Genomic DNA, 18082 nt, shown 5'->3' with positions numbered 1-18082 from the left:
CCCTTGGTTTCAGCCTTGACCCATCTCTTAGCCTGTCCCTCCCTCTCTTCTTCATGCCCAGCATCCCGTCAGGCACTGTGTCCTGTCTGATGTCAGGCCCTCGTGCCTCAGTTTCTGAAATGGTCTTCCCGCAGCCACTCCTGCCCCTCCAGGCCCTCCGCCCTCGTGTAATCCCAGCTATGCTTTCGAAGTGTAGATGAAATCGGTTTGTCCCTCTGTGAGGACGGGGCTGTGGCTCCCTGTCACCTCCAATGGCGTCTCCAAGTGTAATCTTCAGACCATCTGCCTCAGACTCGCTTGCGGTGCTGCATATAATGTGGCTCTCCACAGCCCCTTCCCTGCCATGCTACTCAGTGCTCAGATTCTCTGCAGTGGGGTCCCCGGATCTGTGTGTGAGCGGATGGCTCAAGTCATTGTTACGCTCGCCATTCTGAAAGTGACGATGTTATGCAGCATGCCGCGTGTACATTTCATGAACACTCAACGTAGGTGCATAGACACGTGCCCCCTTCCCCCACAGGGTGCCTCGATTTTCCCCAGAGGAGCACCGGTGTAGGCTGGCAACTCACTCTTCCCGTTGCCTCCCACCACACAGGTGGCCATCTGTCTCCTGACCGTGATCCCTGGGAAGGTGGGGGGGCTCAAGCCGACAACTCTAAGGAGAAAAGTCTCCATGGCTGTGTCAGGTTTCTGCACCATCCACGGGCTCCGGCTGATGAATTCACAGCCACATTGAGAGAGTTGGTATCAGGGGATATTCCAAGACCCTAAAGCTGAGAGACACCTTCCTCTCCCAGAGTTCACAGGAGTGAAGGTCAAGATGTCTCTTCCCCCTCCCTGGAGATTTACTCGCCTTCCAGGATAATGAGGAATTCCTTTCTCTGGAAGAGAAACCGGGCAGGTCATTAGCGGCCCTGTGAGTAATGACAAGGTGTCTTTATTTATTTTTTTAAAATATTTTATTTGTTTATTTGACAGACAGAGATCACAAGTAGGCAGAGAGGCAGGCAGAGAGAGAGGAGGAAGCAGGCTCCCCGCTGAGCAGAGAGCCCAATGTGGGGCTCGATCCCAGGACCCTGGGATCATGACCTGAGCCGAAGGCAGAGGCTTTAACCCACTGAGCCACCCAGGTGCCCCGCTTACAGTGTGGCAGCCGAGTTCCAAGAAAGAGGATTCCCAAAATCTGAGGCAGAAGGTGCAGCTGCCTGAAGGCCAAGCCCCAGAAGTTACATAGCATCCCTTCTGTGACGCTCTATTGGTCCAAAGAGGTTATGGGAGGGGACACAGACTCGACCTTTTGATATAGGAGTGGCAAGGTCCACGCTGTGAAGACCCGTGGAATGGGGGATATTACCACAGCTGTCTTCGGAGGCACAGTCCACCACACGAGGGACTGTACAATAGTATTTCTCCAAGTGCGCTGAGCCTGACCTGTGCCAGAATCCAGCACAGAGTGTGAACTTCATAGTCCAGCATAGCAGATGCTCCAGGTCCTTTGCCCTGTTGACCTGTACTGACCTTCTCGTTTGCCTTGTCTGACTTTATGCTCCAGCCACAGGAGATCTCTTAGGGTTCACTTGTACATAATCTGTTTAACCAGCTTTACAACCTTTGTCCATAACTGTCCCTTCTGCCTGCAACAACTCGGAGATCCAGCTTTGTGTGTACTTTTCTCGGAAGTCTTCCTAACCCCTCTCCTCCCGCAGCCCCATGGGCTTGCCGCCACTGTGGCATTCACCAGCAGTAATGTCACTTGACTGTGAACTTCTTAGGCAGTAATATGTGTGATTTGCTTCTCTGTCCCAGAAGTCCTATGTTTGCTTAATGGACTGAAAATCTAACAACATCACAGTGAATTCCTCAATGGCCTAATCCTCCTTGAAGAATATAGAATAAGCACATCTAAAAATTTCACCATTTTCTTTCTGACAAATCTCAGGGCAGCTAGGATGCTTGCATACAGTTCTGGATGCTGGAAAGTCCAAGATTGAAGTTCAGTTCCTGGTGAGAGCCCTCTTCCTGGCTCGTCCACAGTGGTCTCTCACTGTGGTCTCACATGGCCTTTCCACGGTGCCTGCTCATGGAGAGAGTGAGACCAAGCTCTCTGATGTCTCTTCTCATAAGAGCAGTAATCTCATCGTGCCAGGGCCCCATCTTTATGATCTAATCACCTCCCAAGGGCCTCATCTCCAAATACCATCAGTTGAGGTCTAGGGCTCCAACATATGAATGGGGTCTCTCTCTCTGTGTGTGTGTGTGTGTGTGTGTGTGTGTGTACAGAAACATTCAGTCTATAACAATGGGTTAAACATTTACAACCAGAGCCTGCAGGAGATGAGTTTCCCTTCCAAGTCCTCACCGTGTCACCTTTTCACCCCAGGCTTCTCTCCTCTTGGGTGTACGATGGCTGCAGGGCCTCCAGGCATCACATTCTCATCCTCAAGGTTCAGTTCGATGTTATTAAGCTGGTAAGGCAGGATGGGTCTGAGATGGAAAGGGACAACTCCCTGTCCACAGTCTGCTTTTTATCAGGGTCATAGCTCTCCTGTCTGTACCCAGGGAAATCACAGCAAAGGGCTTAGTCATGATCGCCATCCCCACCCCTAACAAAATCAGGGGAGTTGAGAGAGGATGAACCTTTATCATCAGATATTGGCTGGATTTCCATAGCAACAGAAGTTAAATGTTACTCTTAATATAAACCAGGGGCGAAGTTCCGCAGGCGGCATCAGAACACTCAGTGGCCCCACAGATGGCGGGAGGTGGGTTTGTGGGAGGGAGGGAAGAAGGTCGTGGGGAGGACTTGCTAAAATGTCTGCAGTTGCTCCTGCTTTGAGACCACAAGACCATGGACGCCCGGGGCCTGGGCTGCCCCCACCTCGAAACTTACCCGGGAAGGAAAATCGAGGGGAAACAAATCGGTTTTGACCCCTGAGTGCCCCCCCCCCCACAACTCTTCGGCAGCCCGGTAGCTCCGGGGCCACTCAGGCGCGTTCCCACGCGCTGCCGGGCGACACGGGCCGTCGCGGGCTCCCCGCGAGGGCGGCCCGGGCCCAGGTGGGGCTCTGCGGACGGGGGCGCGGCCGACCCCGCGCGAGCTCCCCGCCCCCGGCCCCGCGCGCGGCCTTGTGGGTAACGCGGGGCCGCCAGGTGACAGCTAATGGCGGCGGCCGCCTGAGCCGGCGGGCGGCGCGGCACGTCGCGGCGGCGGGGCCCTTCCGGCGCCGCTCCCCTCTCGCTGCGGCTCGTCCGCGCGGCGGCCCGGCGCGCCATGGACAGGCCGGTGGCGGCGGTGGCGGCTGCGGCGGCGGCGGCTGGCAGCGAGGGCGGCGGGGGCCCGGGCCCGGGCTCGGCGGGCGGCAGGAAGCCCCCTCGGGGCGCTGGGGGCCCCGCTGCCGGCTCCCGGCAGCCCAGCGTGGAGACCCTGGACAGGTAAGCGGGCCCCGGCCGCCGCGGTCCCCGCGCCCTGACCCCCGAGAGCCCCGCGCGCCGCGCCTGCCGAGTCCGGGCGTGCCCCTCTCCGTGCCCTGCCGCCCCCCCACTCCCCGCGCTCCCTGAGACCCCGGGCCCTGCCCCCACCTCCCGGGCCGCGCACCTGGCTCACTTCCGCCTCGAGCGCTGGGGCTCCCGGAGCCCCTGAGGGCTTCGCAGCTGTCAAATCTTCTCAGTGCGTCTTCCCGCCGCACCTTGGAAGACGTCTCCCTGGCCTTGCCGCGGCCCTGGAGACTTCGGGAGGTTTCGCCCAGGCTCTCCTCTTTTACCGAGGCCTTCCCTCCCGGGGTTGGAAGACCGAAATCCCACCACCGCCGTGCTTGCGGGGCGGCGAGGGGGAGCGTCTTTGACGTTGGGGTTGGAGTGGGGACTGGAGGATGCAACCCGTGGGTGTTGGAGCTGGTACCGATGGAGGCAAAGTTACCCTGATTTGAAAAACTGGGCTGGATAACTTCCAAACTGCTCCTGGTGCAAGAACACACAATCGTTTATTTCAGTCTTTCACACTTTGAAGGAACCCGGATCATTGTTTTTGTGGACACAGAACTGCTTCTTAGGCAGTTGCAGAACCAATGTAAATCAGAAGTGGAAACCAACCGTGCCCAACTGGAAGGGGCATCCTAAGGCTCCAAGGACAAGTGATGGGTTGGTTATCCCGTAGCCCGGAATATCCAGTTTTCCCACGTCTTGGCTATTTCGCTGACACGAGAGTGCAGTTAGGCAAGGGAGTGTTGTAAGGCAGCTTGGTCAGTTTCAGATACTTATTCTTGCCTGTGTTAGTCATAACAGAGAGCTGAACTTTGGGGAGTTTCCCCGAAGCATAGGAACAGCAAGAAACACTCGCTTTGTTTCTACCTCAGTGTACTTACACTGTTTTTTTAAATTAATCACGCAAGTGGTCAGCTTCACTGAGAACTAATCACAGCTAAGATAGCACTTGGAATGGTCAGATACTCTGTAATGTATGAGGGCTTGGAGAGTTACGGAATAATACAAGATGGCTTTTGCTTTCTGGCTCACCATCTAGTGAAGACTATGAACAAACCAGCAATTTAAATTGCATGTGCTGAGTGCTAGAAGTACTCTGGGTGGGGTATCCATGGGAATCATCTGATAAGCTTTTTAAGTACTCCAGGTGACCGGGCCCTACTCCTAAGGCTTCTGATTCAGAAGGTTTGGGGTGAGGGCCAGGAGGTAGTATTTTCCAAAAAACCTCCGCAGTCTCAGTTGTGATCCACTGCGCTGTGGGCACGCAAAGGTGGAGTGCTTGATTTAGTTTTAGTTGGTGGGGGGGTATTGGGGATTCTGGGCAGTTAAGGGAAGGAGGCCTTCTGAGGAAGCTGACATTTGAATTGAGGGTGAGGAATGGGAAGTTAGCCAGGGGACAGTGTGGGGAGGACCTTTTGGCCCTGGGAGTGGAATGTGCAGTCATGCAGGTGGTGTAGGTGATGCTAGATGTGCGGAACTGGTAAGAGAGAAGACGTGTGGGAAGGCAGGGGCCAGATCTTGAAGGGGCTTGGTTGCCTTCCTAGGTAATTGTGCCTTTATCTTTTGTGCCTTGCTTCTTGGGGCATGGTTCTCTGTGACCTGCATAGGAATCATCTCCAGTGCATGATCCAAGTGCAGCTCCTTGGGTCCCACCTTAAGTCTGGTCTGTCTACCTCTGGGGTAGAGCCTGGAATTCTGCACTTTTAACAATTGCCGGTAGCTACAGGTAGATTGGGCCAGATGGTCTCTTTTGCCCAAGATGGTGCTGGTTTACTGGTGGAGCGGGTGTGATTATTAATAGCGTCCTTCTTCAACTCGCACTAGTGTCTTGGTTTGCATAGGAAATTATGGGGTCACCCTTGCTATAGGGACCACCAAAGGATTCCTATCAGGTGAGCTACAGGGATGGGACCGATGTTCGAGAACATTTGTTCTGCAGCGGTGTGGTGAACGGACTGGAGGCAGGGAGTCTCACTGGAAATGTTAATCACTGGCTCCTTGATATGTGAGCGGCTGCTCTGTGTCAGGCACTGTGAGGGGCCGAAGGGTTGGCAGGGAACAGACACACACACATTGCTGTCCTGGTGACAGAGGCAGACGACAAACGAGTCAACCGTATTCTCTGTCAGATGGTGATGGGTGCTAGGGAAAAAGTCAGTCTGGAGGGGATATGAGGTGTTAGGGGCCTGCAGTTTGGGGCTGAACTGGAATTTTACATAGGATGGCCAGGGAAAGCCTGGCTGAGAAAAGTGACACTCGAGTATTGCCCCTAAGAAGGGAGGGACCCAGTCGTACAGTATCGAGGGTGACAGCATTCCAGGCAGAGGCCTGTGCACCTGGGTGGGCGTGTGTGAAGTGTGCAAGGAGACCAGTGTCACTAGTGGGAAGGAGCTAGGGGGAAAGGAGTAAGGGTTGACGTCAGAGAGGTCACAGGGGCAGGTGGTGGAGAGTCGTGGGGAGCCATCGGGGCTTTCAGAGCAGAGGAGTAGAGGAGTGGCGTACCTGGTGTAGATCTCAGTGGCTCCCTGTAGCTGCTCTGGGGACAGCGGACTGAACGGGGGGGGCTGAAGCCGAGAGACGAGCAGGTAGGCTGTTGCAGTCGCCCAAGTGACAGCGGACGTTGGCCCAGACTGAGCAGTGGGGGAGAGGAAGGGAGAAGTGGTAAGTTGTAGATAATTTGAAGAAAAACCTACAGGGTAGAGCCAGCATGGTTTGCTAAAGATTGGTTGTGGGTAGGAGAGAAGAATCAAGACGCCAAGATTCTGGGCAAGGGAAAGTGGTGTTGCTGAGATGAATGAGATGGGATTGAATGGCACGTGGTGTTCTGAGATGCCAGCTGTATATTCCAGAGCAGAGGTCAAGAGGCAGTTGGTTTATATGGGCCTGGAGTTCAGGAGTGTTGTCTGGGCTGGAGACCTCAATGTGGGAGTCATTGGCCTAGAGCTGGGGCCTAAATTCAGGAGGCAGGAGAACACAGAGGATGGGTGTCTGGAAAAGGGAGTTGCAGTGGGAACGGAGCAAGGTGCATTCTGAGGACACTAGCTCATAAGAGTGAGCTCACCGAGCAGCTCCGTGAGCGTGCAGATGTGAGAGTGAAATGAAGTGGGGGGCGGGCTCCAAGACCGACCCAGCTTTTGGGCTTGGGGTACCTGGGTGACTGTGCTCTTCCCCGACCTAGGAAACAGGGGTCGGGGAGTGGGTTGCAGGCTGAGCCCCCGAAGCTGGTTTGGACAGGTCAAGTTGGCAGGGTCTCAGGATCCCCTAGTACAGATGTCTCCTTGGATGCTGGGCATCGAGATCAGGAGACTCCAGGTTGGGGAACAAAGCTGGCCTCCTCCAGGCTGCGGGGCTTCTTAGCGGCAGGGGATTGCACGAGGCGAAACCTGGCTGGCCTTCTGTGATCCGTCTCATGACAGGCTCGGATTCTACTCTTCTTTGAAGAGTGACTTCTAGAGTGGAAGCTGGCTCTACAGGCGAGGTGCAGCCTTGCCCCACGGACCGAGGAGCCCTCCCCTCTCTCCTGAGTACTGTGCTCCATGACGACAAAGCTGTGGTCCTGCAAGAGGATGTGGCTTGCTCAAGGTCACAGAGCTAGCTGATAACAGAAACAGGACTTGGATCCAAGCCTCCTGTCTACCAGCCCGCTATACCACGCTGTTTGTGACTGTGCTGGCCAGGCCACTTCTGGCTGCGTGTGGCAAAAAACACAACTCATGCTAACTTAAGCCAGAAAGGGAGCGTCTTGACGCACGTTGCTGCTGCAGACGAGGAAAGATGGCCAGGGCACATTTGGAGCCAGAGTTGCACGCAGCATTGTCGGGGCTCCTCATCCCTTGTTTTCTCTTGTCCCATTCTTTATCTCTGTGGGTTCCTCAAGGTGGTCGGGTTGGGGAGTGGCCTCCAGCAGTGCTGAGGGGGGATCTACACAGCTTAGAATCCAAGAGGAAAGCCTGGGACTCGCCTGGTCTGGGTCACTCCCCTACAAGTGGGCTCAGGAGGAGCAAGGTATCAGCCCTGCTCGGTCCCCCCCAACCCCCAGAATCCTGTGAAGTGGGGAAGGACCAGTCCTCCCGCTAGAGAAATGTCCTTATCAGAAGGAGGAAGGGATGCTGAGCAGATGATAACAGCAACAAGTCACCCGCAGTGGGTGACCATGCAGGTTCCTGCTGTTGGATTTACAGTCAGGGGTGGGTGCTGGCAGGGAGGAAGGCAGTGTGACAAGAGAAGGACGATCTAACCGGCAACAAAGGGGACTTAGCCTTTAACAAAGAAACTAAAATCCCCCATTCCCCTCCTTTCCTCTAAGTTAGAAATTGTAGTAAAAAGATTTATGACATATGATAGGAATGTCTGCTCGTTCAGTGCATGTTTTACTTACGTTTTCAGCCCCGTGGCTCACCACTGGGCTATCGTGATCAGAGGCAGAAATTTAGAGCGCTAGTAGAGACATCAAATATCTTCATTTTACTTTAGGTTGTTTATGTACTGCCTAGGGATTCCACTTTTTTCAGTCTTCCCAATGTATGAGTGTGGATTTAATTAGTGATGAGATTTTTATAGGTCTGGAACATTCTTTACAGCGAAAACTACCTACAGGGTAAACTTTAATGAGCATCTTTTGCCCTTTGCTTGATTCCTTCAGTACTTTGATGAGGAGCCTGGCCCCTTGGAGGCAATTTTTGATTCTCTCACTGCCTAGTCTGCTCCTGTGTTCCTTTAGGTCTGGTGGGCACAGCCTGCCCACTGACCGGTCATGTGACCTTGGTCAACTGCTGGAGCCTCACTTTTCTCATCTTTGAGGTGGGTCACTGTGAGGCTTAGGCGAGGCTGTGTGTGGAAATGTGGTGACGCTTAAGAGCACCATGCAAGTAGAAGATGCCATTTCCCTTGCAGGACTGGTTCTTGTGTAAGGCAGTGTGGCTGGCCTCTGTGAGGCTGGCCTCTGTTTCGCCTTCCAGTCCAGCAGGTCGGTCACGATTGGTAGTGTCGTGTTCTGGAAGGACAGCCCTAGTGGAGCTGGAGGCAGCCCTGCCACATTCTGATTGGCGTGTCACCTCTGGTGCCTCAGTTTTCTCATCTCAGAAACATGTTGGCTAGTCCCTGATGTGTCTTCTTATCACACTGTGGTTGGGAGACTCTGATATCATAACAGACCGGAAGAGCCTTTTTAAGTTGTCAGTGCTCTTACGGAAGTGTAAGGTAGCATTATTACTACGTGCAGGATGTCATTTGCCTAGTCTGGTCTTTTTAAACTCATATAATCAACTGTTTGATTAAAAGTCTATTTGAAAAAAAATAGCTGTAAGATAATATTTCACTTAGAATTAATATTCCATATATATTACATTAAGCATATTCATTGCATATAGTTGTAATATAATAAAATTCCCTAATGTTTAACTGTGTAAGGCCTAGACTCTTAAACATAGAAAAATTGGCTAGTTCATTTAAAATCAGCCTGGAACCTAATCTTACTTCCTGGTTATCAGTTAGTATTTTTTCTTATAGTAAATGTATTAACTGTATAGTCTCATAAAATTTTCTTTTCTTTAAAAAAAAAAGGAATGTACATATATCCTTAGTCAGTGCTCATTTTTTTCACCGAGAGCTCATGTCTTAAAATATTTTAATCACACTATTTCTTTTAGTCCTACAGGATCACATGTTGAATGGTGTAAACAGCTTATAGCTGCTACAATTTCTAGTCAGATTTCAGGTTCAGTGACGTCAGAAAATGTATCCAGAGACTACAAGGTAAGCAACATTGAGTCTTCAATGTACCAAGAAGCTTTGCATTTCTTTAAAGATTATTAGTTATTTTAGAGAGAGTGCAGCGCACGCATGGGGGGTGGGGGAAGAGTAGGGGGAAGGGAAATGCAGAGGGAGAGGGAGGGGGAAAGAATGTGAAGCAGACTCTGTGCTGAGTGCAGAGCCCTGAGTGCAGGGCTTACTCCCACGACCCCGAGGTCACGATCTGAGCCAAAACCAAGAGTCAGCTGCTTAATCAGCTGAGACACCCGGGCACCCCAAGAAGCTTTGCATTTTCAGTTTGAGTGAGACTTTGGCCCCTTGATGCTCAACAAACATTTGCTTGGGAACAAGGATGAAAGATTTTCTGTTAGATCTGAACTTCAAAGGAGAATTTTTACCAGAATCTAGTATATGTACTCATGGTTTTGTAATTGAGAGGAAAAACTGTCTTTAGCTTTTGATCCTTTTTTAAAAAATCCATTTCCATTTTTATTAATTATATTACATATATATTTACATCTTATTATAATAAATGCCTATATTTTCTTTGATCATATTCTGAACTTCAGAAAATGTCTGATAGTATTTCCCAGCTTCACCATTTGTGTCTGTGTTTAGGTACTACCTGTGGGTGTTCGGCATTAACAGGCGATACTACGATGCAAAAAGTTGCAGAACTCCAGAATATTGTTGGGCAGCCTCATTTTTCGGTCTTTAATTTGTATTCTCTGTTTATTCTAAAGTTAGAGTGATAAGCTCCTTGTCAGCAGAGACGGGGGCTCTTTTACTCACCACTGCTTCCCCAGCACAGTCCTGGAATATAACAGGTGCTCAGTAAATACTTGTTGAATCGGTTAACAGATTAAAAACTTACACGCTCCATCTTTGTTAAGGCTAAGACTAACCCTGTTTAAATGTCAGTGAACTGTTAAACCATGCTTACATTGCTTGAATGGAGGTTTCAGTCCATTATAATTATGTGTGCCTGCTTGTGAAAGATGATTGGTTCTCAAGTGTGGACGAACTACATTAATATCCCAGACCACCCTCGGTCAATAGTCTCAAAATCACGGTCCTTGCCAAGCACCAAGTTCTTACAGTAAATGTAAAGGTAAAGGTAAATGTAAAGGTAACCGTATAGAATTACAAACAGTTCAAGCACTACAATAAAGATCCTAATTAATTCTTTTTTAATTTAAACTTTATTTTATTTTTCCGGTGTTCCAAGATTCATTGTTTATGCATCACACTCAGTGCTCCATGCAATACGTGCCCTCCTTAATTAATTCTTAATACATGTTCCTTGCTTAAGGGACCTAATGGCCTCTGTTCCTCTCTTCTCTATCTCGTAATGTGCCAAGCGCAGAGACTGACTCAAGAGGCCATGTAATTGAAATTTGGCTCTCAGTCTGTACTTCCTCCAAGCCATCCGATGCTGTTGATTAGGCCTACCAGAGGAAAGTAGGCCTTTGGATTAGTAGAAATTGGATAACCTGCTCAGTCAGAAGAGTGACAGTATGTCATTCTCAGTAGGTTTCCCTGCTCTCTGGTTTTCATGTTTGTCCATGTAGGAGCAGCTGGGGTACCCGGTGTTCCAAATCCAGCTGCGCAGACATGCCAGCCGCAGCTGAGGGGAGCAGTTGCTGCCTCACTGGTGCCTGAGTGGCTGGCCGCTGAGCAGCTGCCTACCCCGCCGGTCTCAGTTTCCCTGTTGCCTCGTTTTAGCTGAGAAACTGCCCCACTGAGTGGAGAGGCTCAAGAACCCAGACTAGCAGAGAATAGCTCTCAGGCCTTGGAATGATTTTCTTTCCAGACAATCAGGAGTTAACAGTAATGTTTTCATTATGCTTGCGTATTTGTTAGTGTTGTGTGAGTTCTATAAAAGACTGTTGACTGTGTGCGTAGCTTTCTAACCTCTACATTAATAGATCAGACAGAATCTGTACTTTAATGCGAAGCAACTGTTTTTTTTTAATTTTAGTCTATTTACAAATTTTGTGTAGCGAAATTAGCTCATATTGGAATGGTTTAGCAGATGGTATTCCGAAAAAAATAAGGCTTTTCTATATTTTGTAAATTGAATTTTAGGTACCTACATCAGATCATAGCTAAAGCTTTTGATGAATGATTGTAAGAGAACACATTTTCTAATTGTCTTTGTTATGTTTTCCCTTTAGCCAAGTGTATAAAGTCAGAGTTAAATTTATAATTCAGGAGGTTTTTTTTTTTTTTTCTGTAAGAAGAGAGTTCTTTAAATAATAAAAGTGTAAAATGTTTCTAAACCACAAGGATAATTTTATATGCTACGTAAAGTAGTTCTTAAAATCTGAGTCCCCAAGACAGGACTCTGGAGTACCTCCAGCAAGGGAGCCATTGCATGTGGTTTTTCCTGAGGGTCCAGCCACAGTTCCTTGAGGATCTAATTTGCTCGCATCAATCAATAATATTTCAAATTATCCACTGTGCAAATATTTATTTGAAACCCACACACAGTATGGGGTTAATTTGTTATAGGTTAAGCGCGACATCAGTAATTAAAGCGAGCTGGTGCTTATGGGGCTGAGCACTGGCATCTGGATGGGAAATGCTGATTGGCTTTTTCATCCTAGGCTTCCGCGGGCGGTGCTTACAGCTTCCTCATCGACCCTCAAGCTCATACAGGGCTCTGGTTTTTTAATGCTTTTTTTGTTGGCTTTGTAATACTTCATGACATACAATCCATTCAGCCTGAAAACAGCAAATGAGGTAGCTTTTATTATAATCATCATTTAACATATGAGGAAACCAAGGCTCAGAGATGTCCGATGACTTGCTTACTATCACATAGTTGAGACTTGGAATTTTTCAGCAGGACAGCTATCCCACTGAAAAGCTGGAGTGCATTTAAAATTTGTCCCCCTGCCCTGTCCACTGTTTTTCAAAATGTGGCCCTTGGGTTTCCCACATCAGCGCTCCCCAGGGTGTCAGCAAAAATCAGCCCCAGTGGCCCCCCCTCTCCCGGCAGCGGGTTAGAATCTCTGTAGGTGTGGAACCAAAGGCCTCATAGATTTCTTATGTATGATAAAATCTGAAACGCTAGGCCTCCTAGTGTTAGAGCTCTTGAAACTGGTGATGAGACCATATGTTTCTGATGCAGTCCTGCAAATCTGAATAATTAGCAACTCGTGTTATGTTTTTGAGAACAGTTTTTTAAAAATTTATTCATGTCATGAATTGGCAATAGGCTCAGGGTCAGATCACCCAGACTATGGTAAGAATATCACTTTTATCACATGAGATAAATTTAGATGGTATGTCTGTGGACATGTGTTCACAGTTATATAATTTTAAATATGTGTTAGAAAAAGTAGCACATTGAACTTGTGTTTTAATGGATGCTGTTGTGTAGAGCTGGGCAAAGTACGAAAAAGGAGTTGACTTAAAGTAATATAAATACTGATATTAGCATGGGCAGTGTAGAGCCAGAGCCAAACTTGTGAACTTGTGGAGGTGGCGTATGGAATGACAGAGGTTTGGGGACCTGTCCCTGCTGAAAGAGTAAGTAGCTACTGTGTTGAATTTTAGTTGAATGGTCGACTAAATTAGTAAGTGTATCCTTTATTACCAAGTCATCCTGAAGATTTGCCTGGATCATTATGACTATTAGAAATGTGATAAAATACTTCATTTTGTTGGACCCCCTCCCTGTGTCCCTGGTAGCAACTCAGCTCAATTGCTTTTCATTTTTACTGGGCTAACAGAGTAAAAGCATCTCTCTTGAATTTGTCAAAGATTTTAAGAACAGGATCGGAATGTAATGTTCCATAGATTACGTGAAATAATACCGTTACAAATTGTAACAAAACTTCTTAGGAGCTGTTAGTAAAAGGGACCTCATCATCACTATCACCACCTCTGTTTGTCTCCTCTTGTTTCTCCTCCCCTTGTCCATGAACAAACATTCGAAAGAAAAAAGAGAAAATGGTCCTGTACTAAGTGTAATCAATTAGCAAGTTAGTATGGTGAGTAAATTCTGGATCCTAAGCAAAAATTTCCAGAAGGGCTTTGGTGGGAAGTAAGATGCAGGGTATAGGAAAGGCTTCATCATGCTTGAGCTAGGTTTTAGTTAATATTTCTTAAATCGAGTGCTAGTCTATGAAAAAGGAAGCTCAAACATGATCTTTCAATCCATAGCCGTAATCCATTGTTTATAGCTTGGCCTCATGATCCGTTTATTAAATCAGAGTTTGCAAATGCAAGTGACTACAAGCTAGGCACACATGGGAGGGGGCAATAGAGAACAGCATGTCCCCTTAAAAACAATTTAAAAAACACCCTCCTACTGCCTGTTTGAGCAATAGGCCACCAGTTTGTAACCACTGCAGTAGAAAAGTGCTGTCCTATCTCCCAGGGTTACTTGTGGGGAAAAATTATTTCTTAAAAATATCAAAATTTCGTAAGTCAATGAAAAATACCATATGATTTCACTCATATGCGGAGTTTAAGAAACAAAACAGATGAACATGGGGGGAAAAAAGAGAGAGGCAAACGTGAAACAGACTCTTCGCTTTAGAGAACATGCTGAGTGGCTGAGGGAGGTAGGCGGACGGGTGAGTGAAATGGGTGGTAGGGATGAAGGAGAGCACTTGTGGAGAGCGCCGGCTGTGGTATGTAAGTGATGAATTGCTCAATTCCACCCCTGAAACCAATATTACACTGTTTGTTAACTAACTGGGATTGAAAACTCAAAATTTTGTCAAGATTTTGGCTTCTGCTTCTGGAAAGATGGAGTCAGGTATGTTTTCCCATTCTTTATGCTAAGTACAACCCAGAACCCTGGCCATCAGCTATAAAAGAAACATAAGAGTCCCCCCCCCAAAAAAAAAAATAGAAGAAGGCAGACTAATCAGGGATCTCAGGACCCAAGGAATGACATCGTGGTGAGTCCCTGGGCTTTGTTTCTGCCACATATGTCCCAGACTTGTTGCTGAAAAAGCCAGCAACCCAGAAGTGCCAATGGGCATGGACAACACACGCCTACTCTCTCAAGCTAAAGGACCAGGAAAGGACAGCTTAAAAAAGAAAACTTGTAGGCACTCTCCACTGCACTCCAGCCAAACACCATGGAAAAAGCTGTGGCCCCACACCCACCCTGCCAGCAAGGCCAAGTTGGGAGCCTAGATGTCTCCCACCTTGCCAGGCTGCAACGGGACACACCAAACCCGTGCAGTGGTGGTGTTGGGGGAAGCCTAGTGGAGACTCAGACTTTCCCATCCGCCCATCAGTAAGGAGGCTATGCCTCTGCTATCGCCTCAGTGGAGGCCATGTCGGGGGCAGTAACAAGGTACCCGTGCCACTGCCAGCCAGGGAGATGTCCGGAGCAGCCCAGGGGGAGCCGGAACTCTTGCCCCCACCCAGCAGTAACCAGGAATCCCCCATCCTATGGTGTCCATGAGACCGAGTGGGGAATCTGGACTTGTACTCCAATAGGCTGCAGCATGGGGTACCCCGCTCCCGCTGCAGCAGTGTCTGAGCGAGGCGGCTGAAATGGAAGGTCACAGTAAGATCCCTGCTCTCGTGACTGTTACTCACGATGTTCAGATTGCCATTGAAAGCCACTCGTTACACCACGAACCAGAAAGATCTCAAACTATATGAAAAGAGAATCAGTAGGTGACAGAACTGAGATGACAGATGTGAGAGTTCTGTGAAAATGATTTTAAAGAAGCCATCAGAAAATTGCTTCAAACAATTAAAAATATGCTCGAACCAATGAAGACAGAGGAAGCGAGAGAAAAGAAATAGGAAAGTTTCAGCCAAGAGATAGGAGATAGAAGAACCAAATGGAAACTTTAAAACTGAGAAATATAGTAACTGGGATTAAAAAAAAAAAGAACCTCAGTGAATGGGTTCAATAGCAGAATAGAGAGGACAGAGAAAAGAATTGGATGGGTCTTAAGGGAATTAACACTGAGCCAAAAACGCCACTCAGCAAAGGTCATGTACTATATGATTCCATTTATGTAACAGTCTTCAAATGATAAAATCACAGTCATGAACAGATTACTGGTTGCCAGGGGCTAAGAAGGGGAGGGGCAGTGAGGGAAGCTGATGCGGCTATAGAAGGGTGACAGTGGGGTCCTCCTGGTGATGACGTTGTTCTGCATCTTGATTGTATCAGTGTCAGTTTCCTGGTGCTGGCATTGTTCTGTAATATGCTGCCATTAGGGAAGCTGAATGACATGGTACGTGGAATCTCTATTATTTCTTACAATTGCCTGTGAATCTACAATTATCTCAAAATTAAAATTTAGTTTTTAAAAAAAGTCAAGATTTTTTTAGACTGCTGAATGATTCTATGTTGCATGTAAAATAAATCTTGATGAATACATCTAAAACTCATGATACATCAGAAGTATTATTTAACGAAACAAAGTTATGACAGTAAAGATGGTAGAATTTTGTTAAAGAAAGGATATCAACAGTTATCAGATCTCAGTTTACTAGTTCTATTACAAATATCCTCGTCTCTTTCCTGAGTGGGAGTTGGGGCCAACATGTTTCATCGAGCGTGGAATTAAACACGAACAGCTTCATCACCTTTCCCGGAGGGCTTCAGAGAGTGGAAAGTGACTGTTGTAGGCAAGAGTTTGACAAAGGGGGTTGGGCAAGATTCAGGTGTGACCAGTCCCGAAGACCGGGGTTATATTTTGAAGACTAGTTAAGATTTATCTTCACCTGCCGGGGCCTGTGACTTTAGCCAAACAGTGACCACCACATTAGGTAGAATTCTGGTTATTAAGACACCAACAGCAAGAGGAATGATTTGAGCCAACAGTTCGCTCTTCAGAGCAGGGTACATACCCCTTCTTTTTAGCTCGTTTTGTTGCGGTCCGATAGCTACAGCAAAATTATTTGTAGGCCTCACCCCTGAAATAAGAAAACAGTGGTGTTCTTACTTCACTATCGCAGTCTTTTCTTAAATAAGAAAAAAAAAAAAGCCTCTTAGATGCATAAGCTCTAAACAGGTCACTTATAAAAGACTGATACTTATTTGCCTTAGCCTCTCTGGGCTCTGTGCGCCAGTGCAACCCTCTGTCACAGGGCATAATAGTATCTCCTTCCGGTGGCGAGGGTCCGAGCGTTGAGATGACTCGTGTGAAGCACCTAGCACGACACCTTCAACACAGCTGCTTGCTGGTCTTTGTCCCACAGGCACTGGCTGCGTTTGAAAGCTTCCGAAATCCTTCCAGGCCGTTGGAGGTTCTGTGGTGTCACCTATTACCTTATGAAGAATTAAGACAGGAGCCAAACGGAGTTAGACCGCAGTTATTGGTCAAAGCTGGCTTGGAGGGCCTGGCTTAGGTGTAAGGCCACAGTGGGCCCTGAGTTAAACACACTTTCCCAGAGGCAGCCGTGGACACCCGCGGCCTCTTCCTCAGGGCAGGGCTCACAGGCCGACCCGCCACCGGCCCGGAGACCAGCCGTACTGTCCTGGTGCGCTCATGCGGGGCCCGGAGAGCCCAGAGAGGCAAGGAAGAGCACAGCGACCCCCTCACAGAGAGAGAGTGGTCGGCGGGAGCCCTCGCCTCTTTGGTGCGGGGGGCCCCAAGGGACATTTTGAGAGGGGCCTGAGAGCAGAGGAAGGGAGTTTTAACCCCAATGCAAACTTGTATACAAATTTAGATCTTGGCGCTTGTCTGGGAAAAAATTTACTGTTTTCCTCTGTGCTACTCGCACTGTACACATGGAACCATTCACTAGGGAGGGAACATGCTTGGAGCGGGAGACCTTCCCTCTGGAGTCTGCATTGCCATCTCTGCCCCATTTTGTGCTGGTTACTCACATAGGCATGTATTTCTTGACTTTGTACAACTTTCCCAAGGTGTAATTCACATATTTAAAGTATTCATTTTGATAGGTATTCACCTCTTAATCGCCACGATCAAGAGGATAAACATACCCATTGCCCCCTCCTGCAAAAAAAAAAAAAAAAGGCAGGTTTAGGTTTGTTAGTTTAGTTTATGTTTAGGAATTTATGGGCTTTAGGTGTCTGAGCTATAGTATCATCAATTATTTCAGAACCTTTTTTAAGTCAGTGGATATTTTAACCCACTGAGCCACCCAGGCACCCCATTACGTCAGTGGATATTTTAATGATGATACAATGATGTTCTTTGAAGTCAATAGCCTTGTATTCATATGATGTTATCTATCTTGAGTAAAACTATAAAGCTAATAATTGGAACCTCTGCTGATTTTTTTTTTTTTTTTTTTATGATCTGTTTCCCATAGAACCTATAGTGGTTAGGTGGTAGGATTTCTGCTTGGGGACTGGGGAACAGATGTTCACATCTTCCTTGCTTTCCATCCATTCTCTGAGTGTTTTCTCCCGCCAGAGCTTCACCAGTGCATACACTGTGTGTTCGAGTAGAAGTCACAGGCTTAATTAAGGGTTAATAAAGCTTGGCTTCCCCTCTCTTCCCCTCCCCTCCCAGCAGAGCCAGCTACCTCTTCCCACCTGCAGCTGCCTCTTCCCTGTTTGTAGGGTGAGGGGCAGGCACCCTTCTCTCTGCGGCCTGATGGCCACAGCGCAGAGTTTCATTTTGGTGTCCTGAGCGTGAGTTGGAAATATAATTTCTACAGAAATCAGCTTAAGATTTATGGTTAACTGGGGTTTATGATACCATTAGCACCAACAGCTGAGCTGTGCTCTGGGTCAAGTGTGGGGGCTTTTGTGGTTTTTGGGTTCTGTTTTTGTTTTGTCTCTGTGGGCTGGTTTGGGAGCAGAACCGCCGTTTTGTGTCATTGTTTCTATGGGGAAAATGCATTCAGTATTCCAAACAGACACACAACTGAACTTCTCAAACAC

At 48.0% G+C, this 18082-nt stretch overlaps 1 protein-coding gene across 7 annotated transcripts in view; it reads left to right on the top strand.

Moving 5' to 3' along the window:
• The first annotated feature begins 3161 nt into the window (after positions 1-3161).
• Positions 3162-18082, top strand: part of MTMR1 (myotubularin related protein 1) — a 56853-nt gene continuing 41932 nt past the window's right edge. For 5 of the 7 annotated variants that reach the window (XM_047715836.1, XM_047715834.1, XM_047715837.1 and 2 more), the window contains exons 1-2: positions 3162-3432; positions 9129-9234. In XM_047715836.1, the coding sequence (XP_047571792.1) occupies positions 3272-3432; positions 9129-9234 (267 nt within the window). In that variant the 5' untranslated portion in view covers positions 3162-3271. The remainder of the gene's footprint in view (positions 3433-9128; positions 9235-18082) is intronic. The other 2 variants (XM_047715839.1, XM_047715838.1) reach the window with 1 other exon arrangement.

The sequence above is a fragment of the Lutra lutra genome, chromosome X (genome assembly GCF_902655055.1).
Source record: "Lutra lutra chromosome X, mLutLut1.2, whole genome shotgun sequence".
Lineage (NCBI taxonomy): Eukaryota > Metazoa > Chordata > Mammalia > Carnivora > Mustelidae > Lutra > Lutra lutra.
This window is presented reverse-complemented; position numbering and strand designations above follow the sequence as displayed.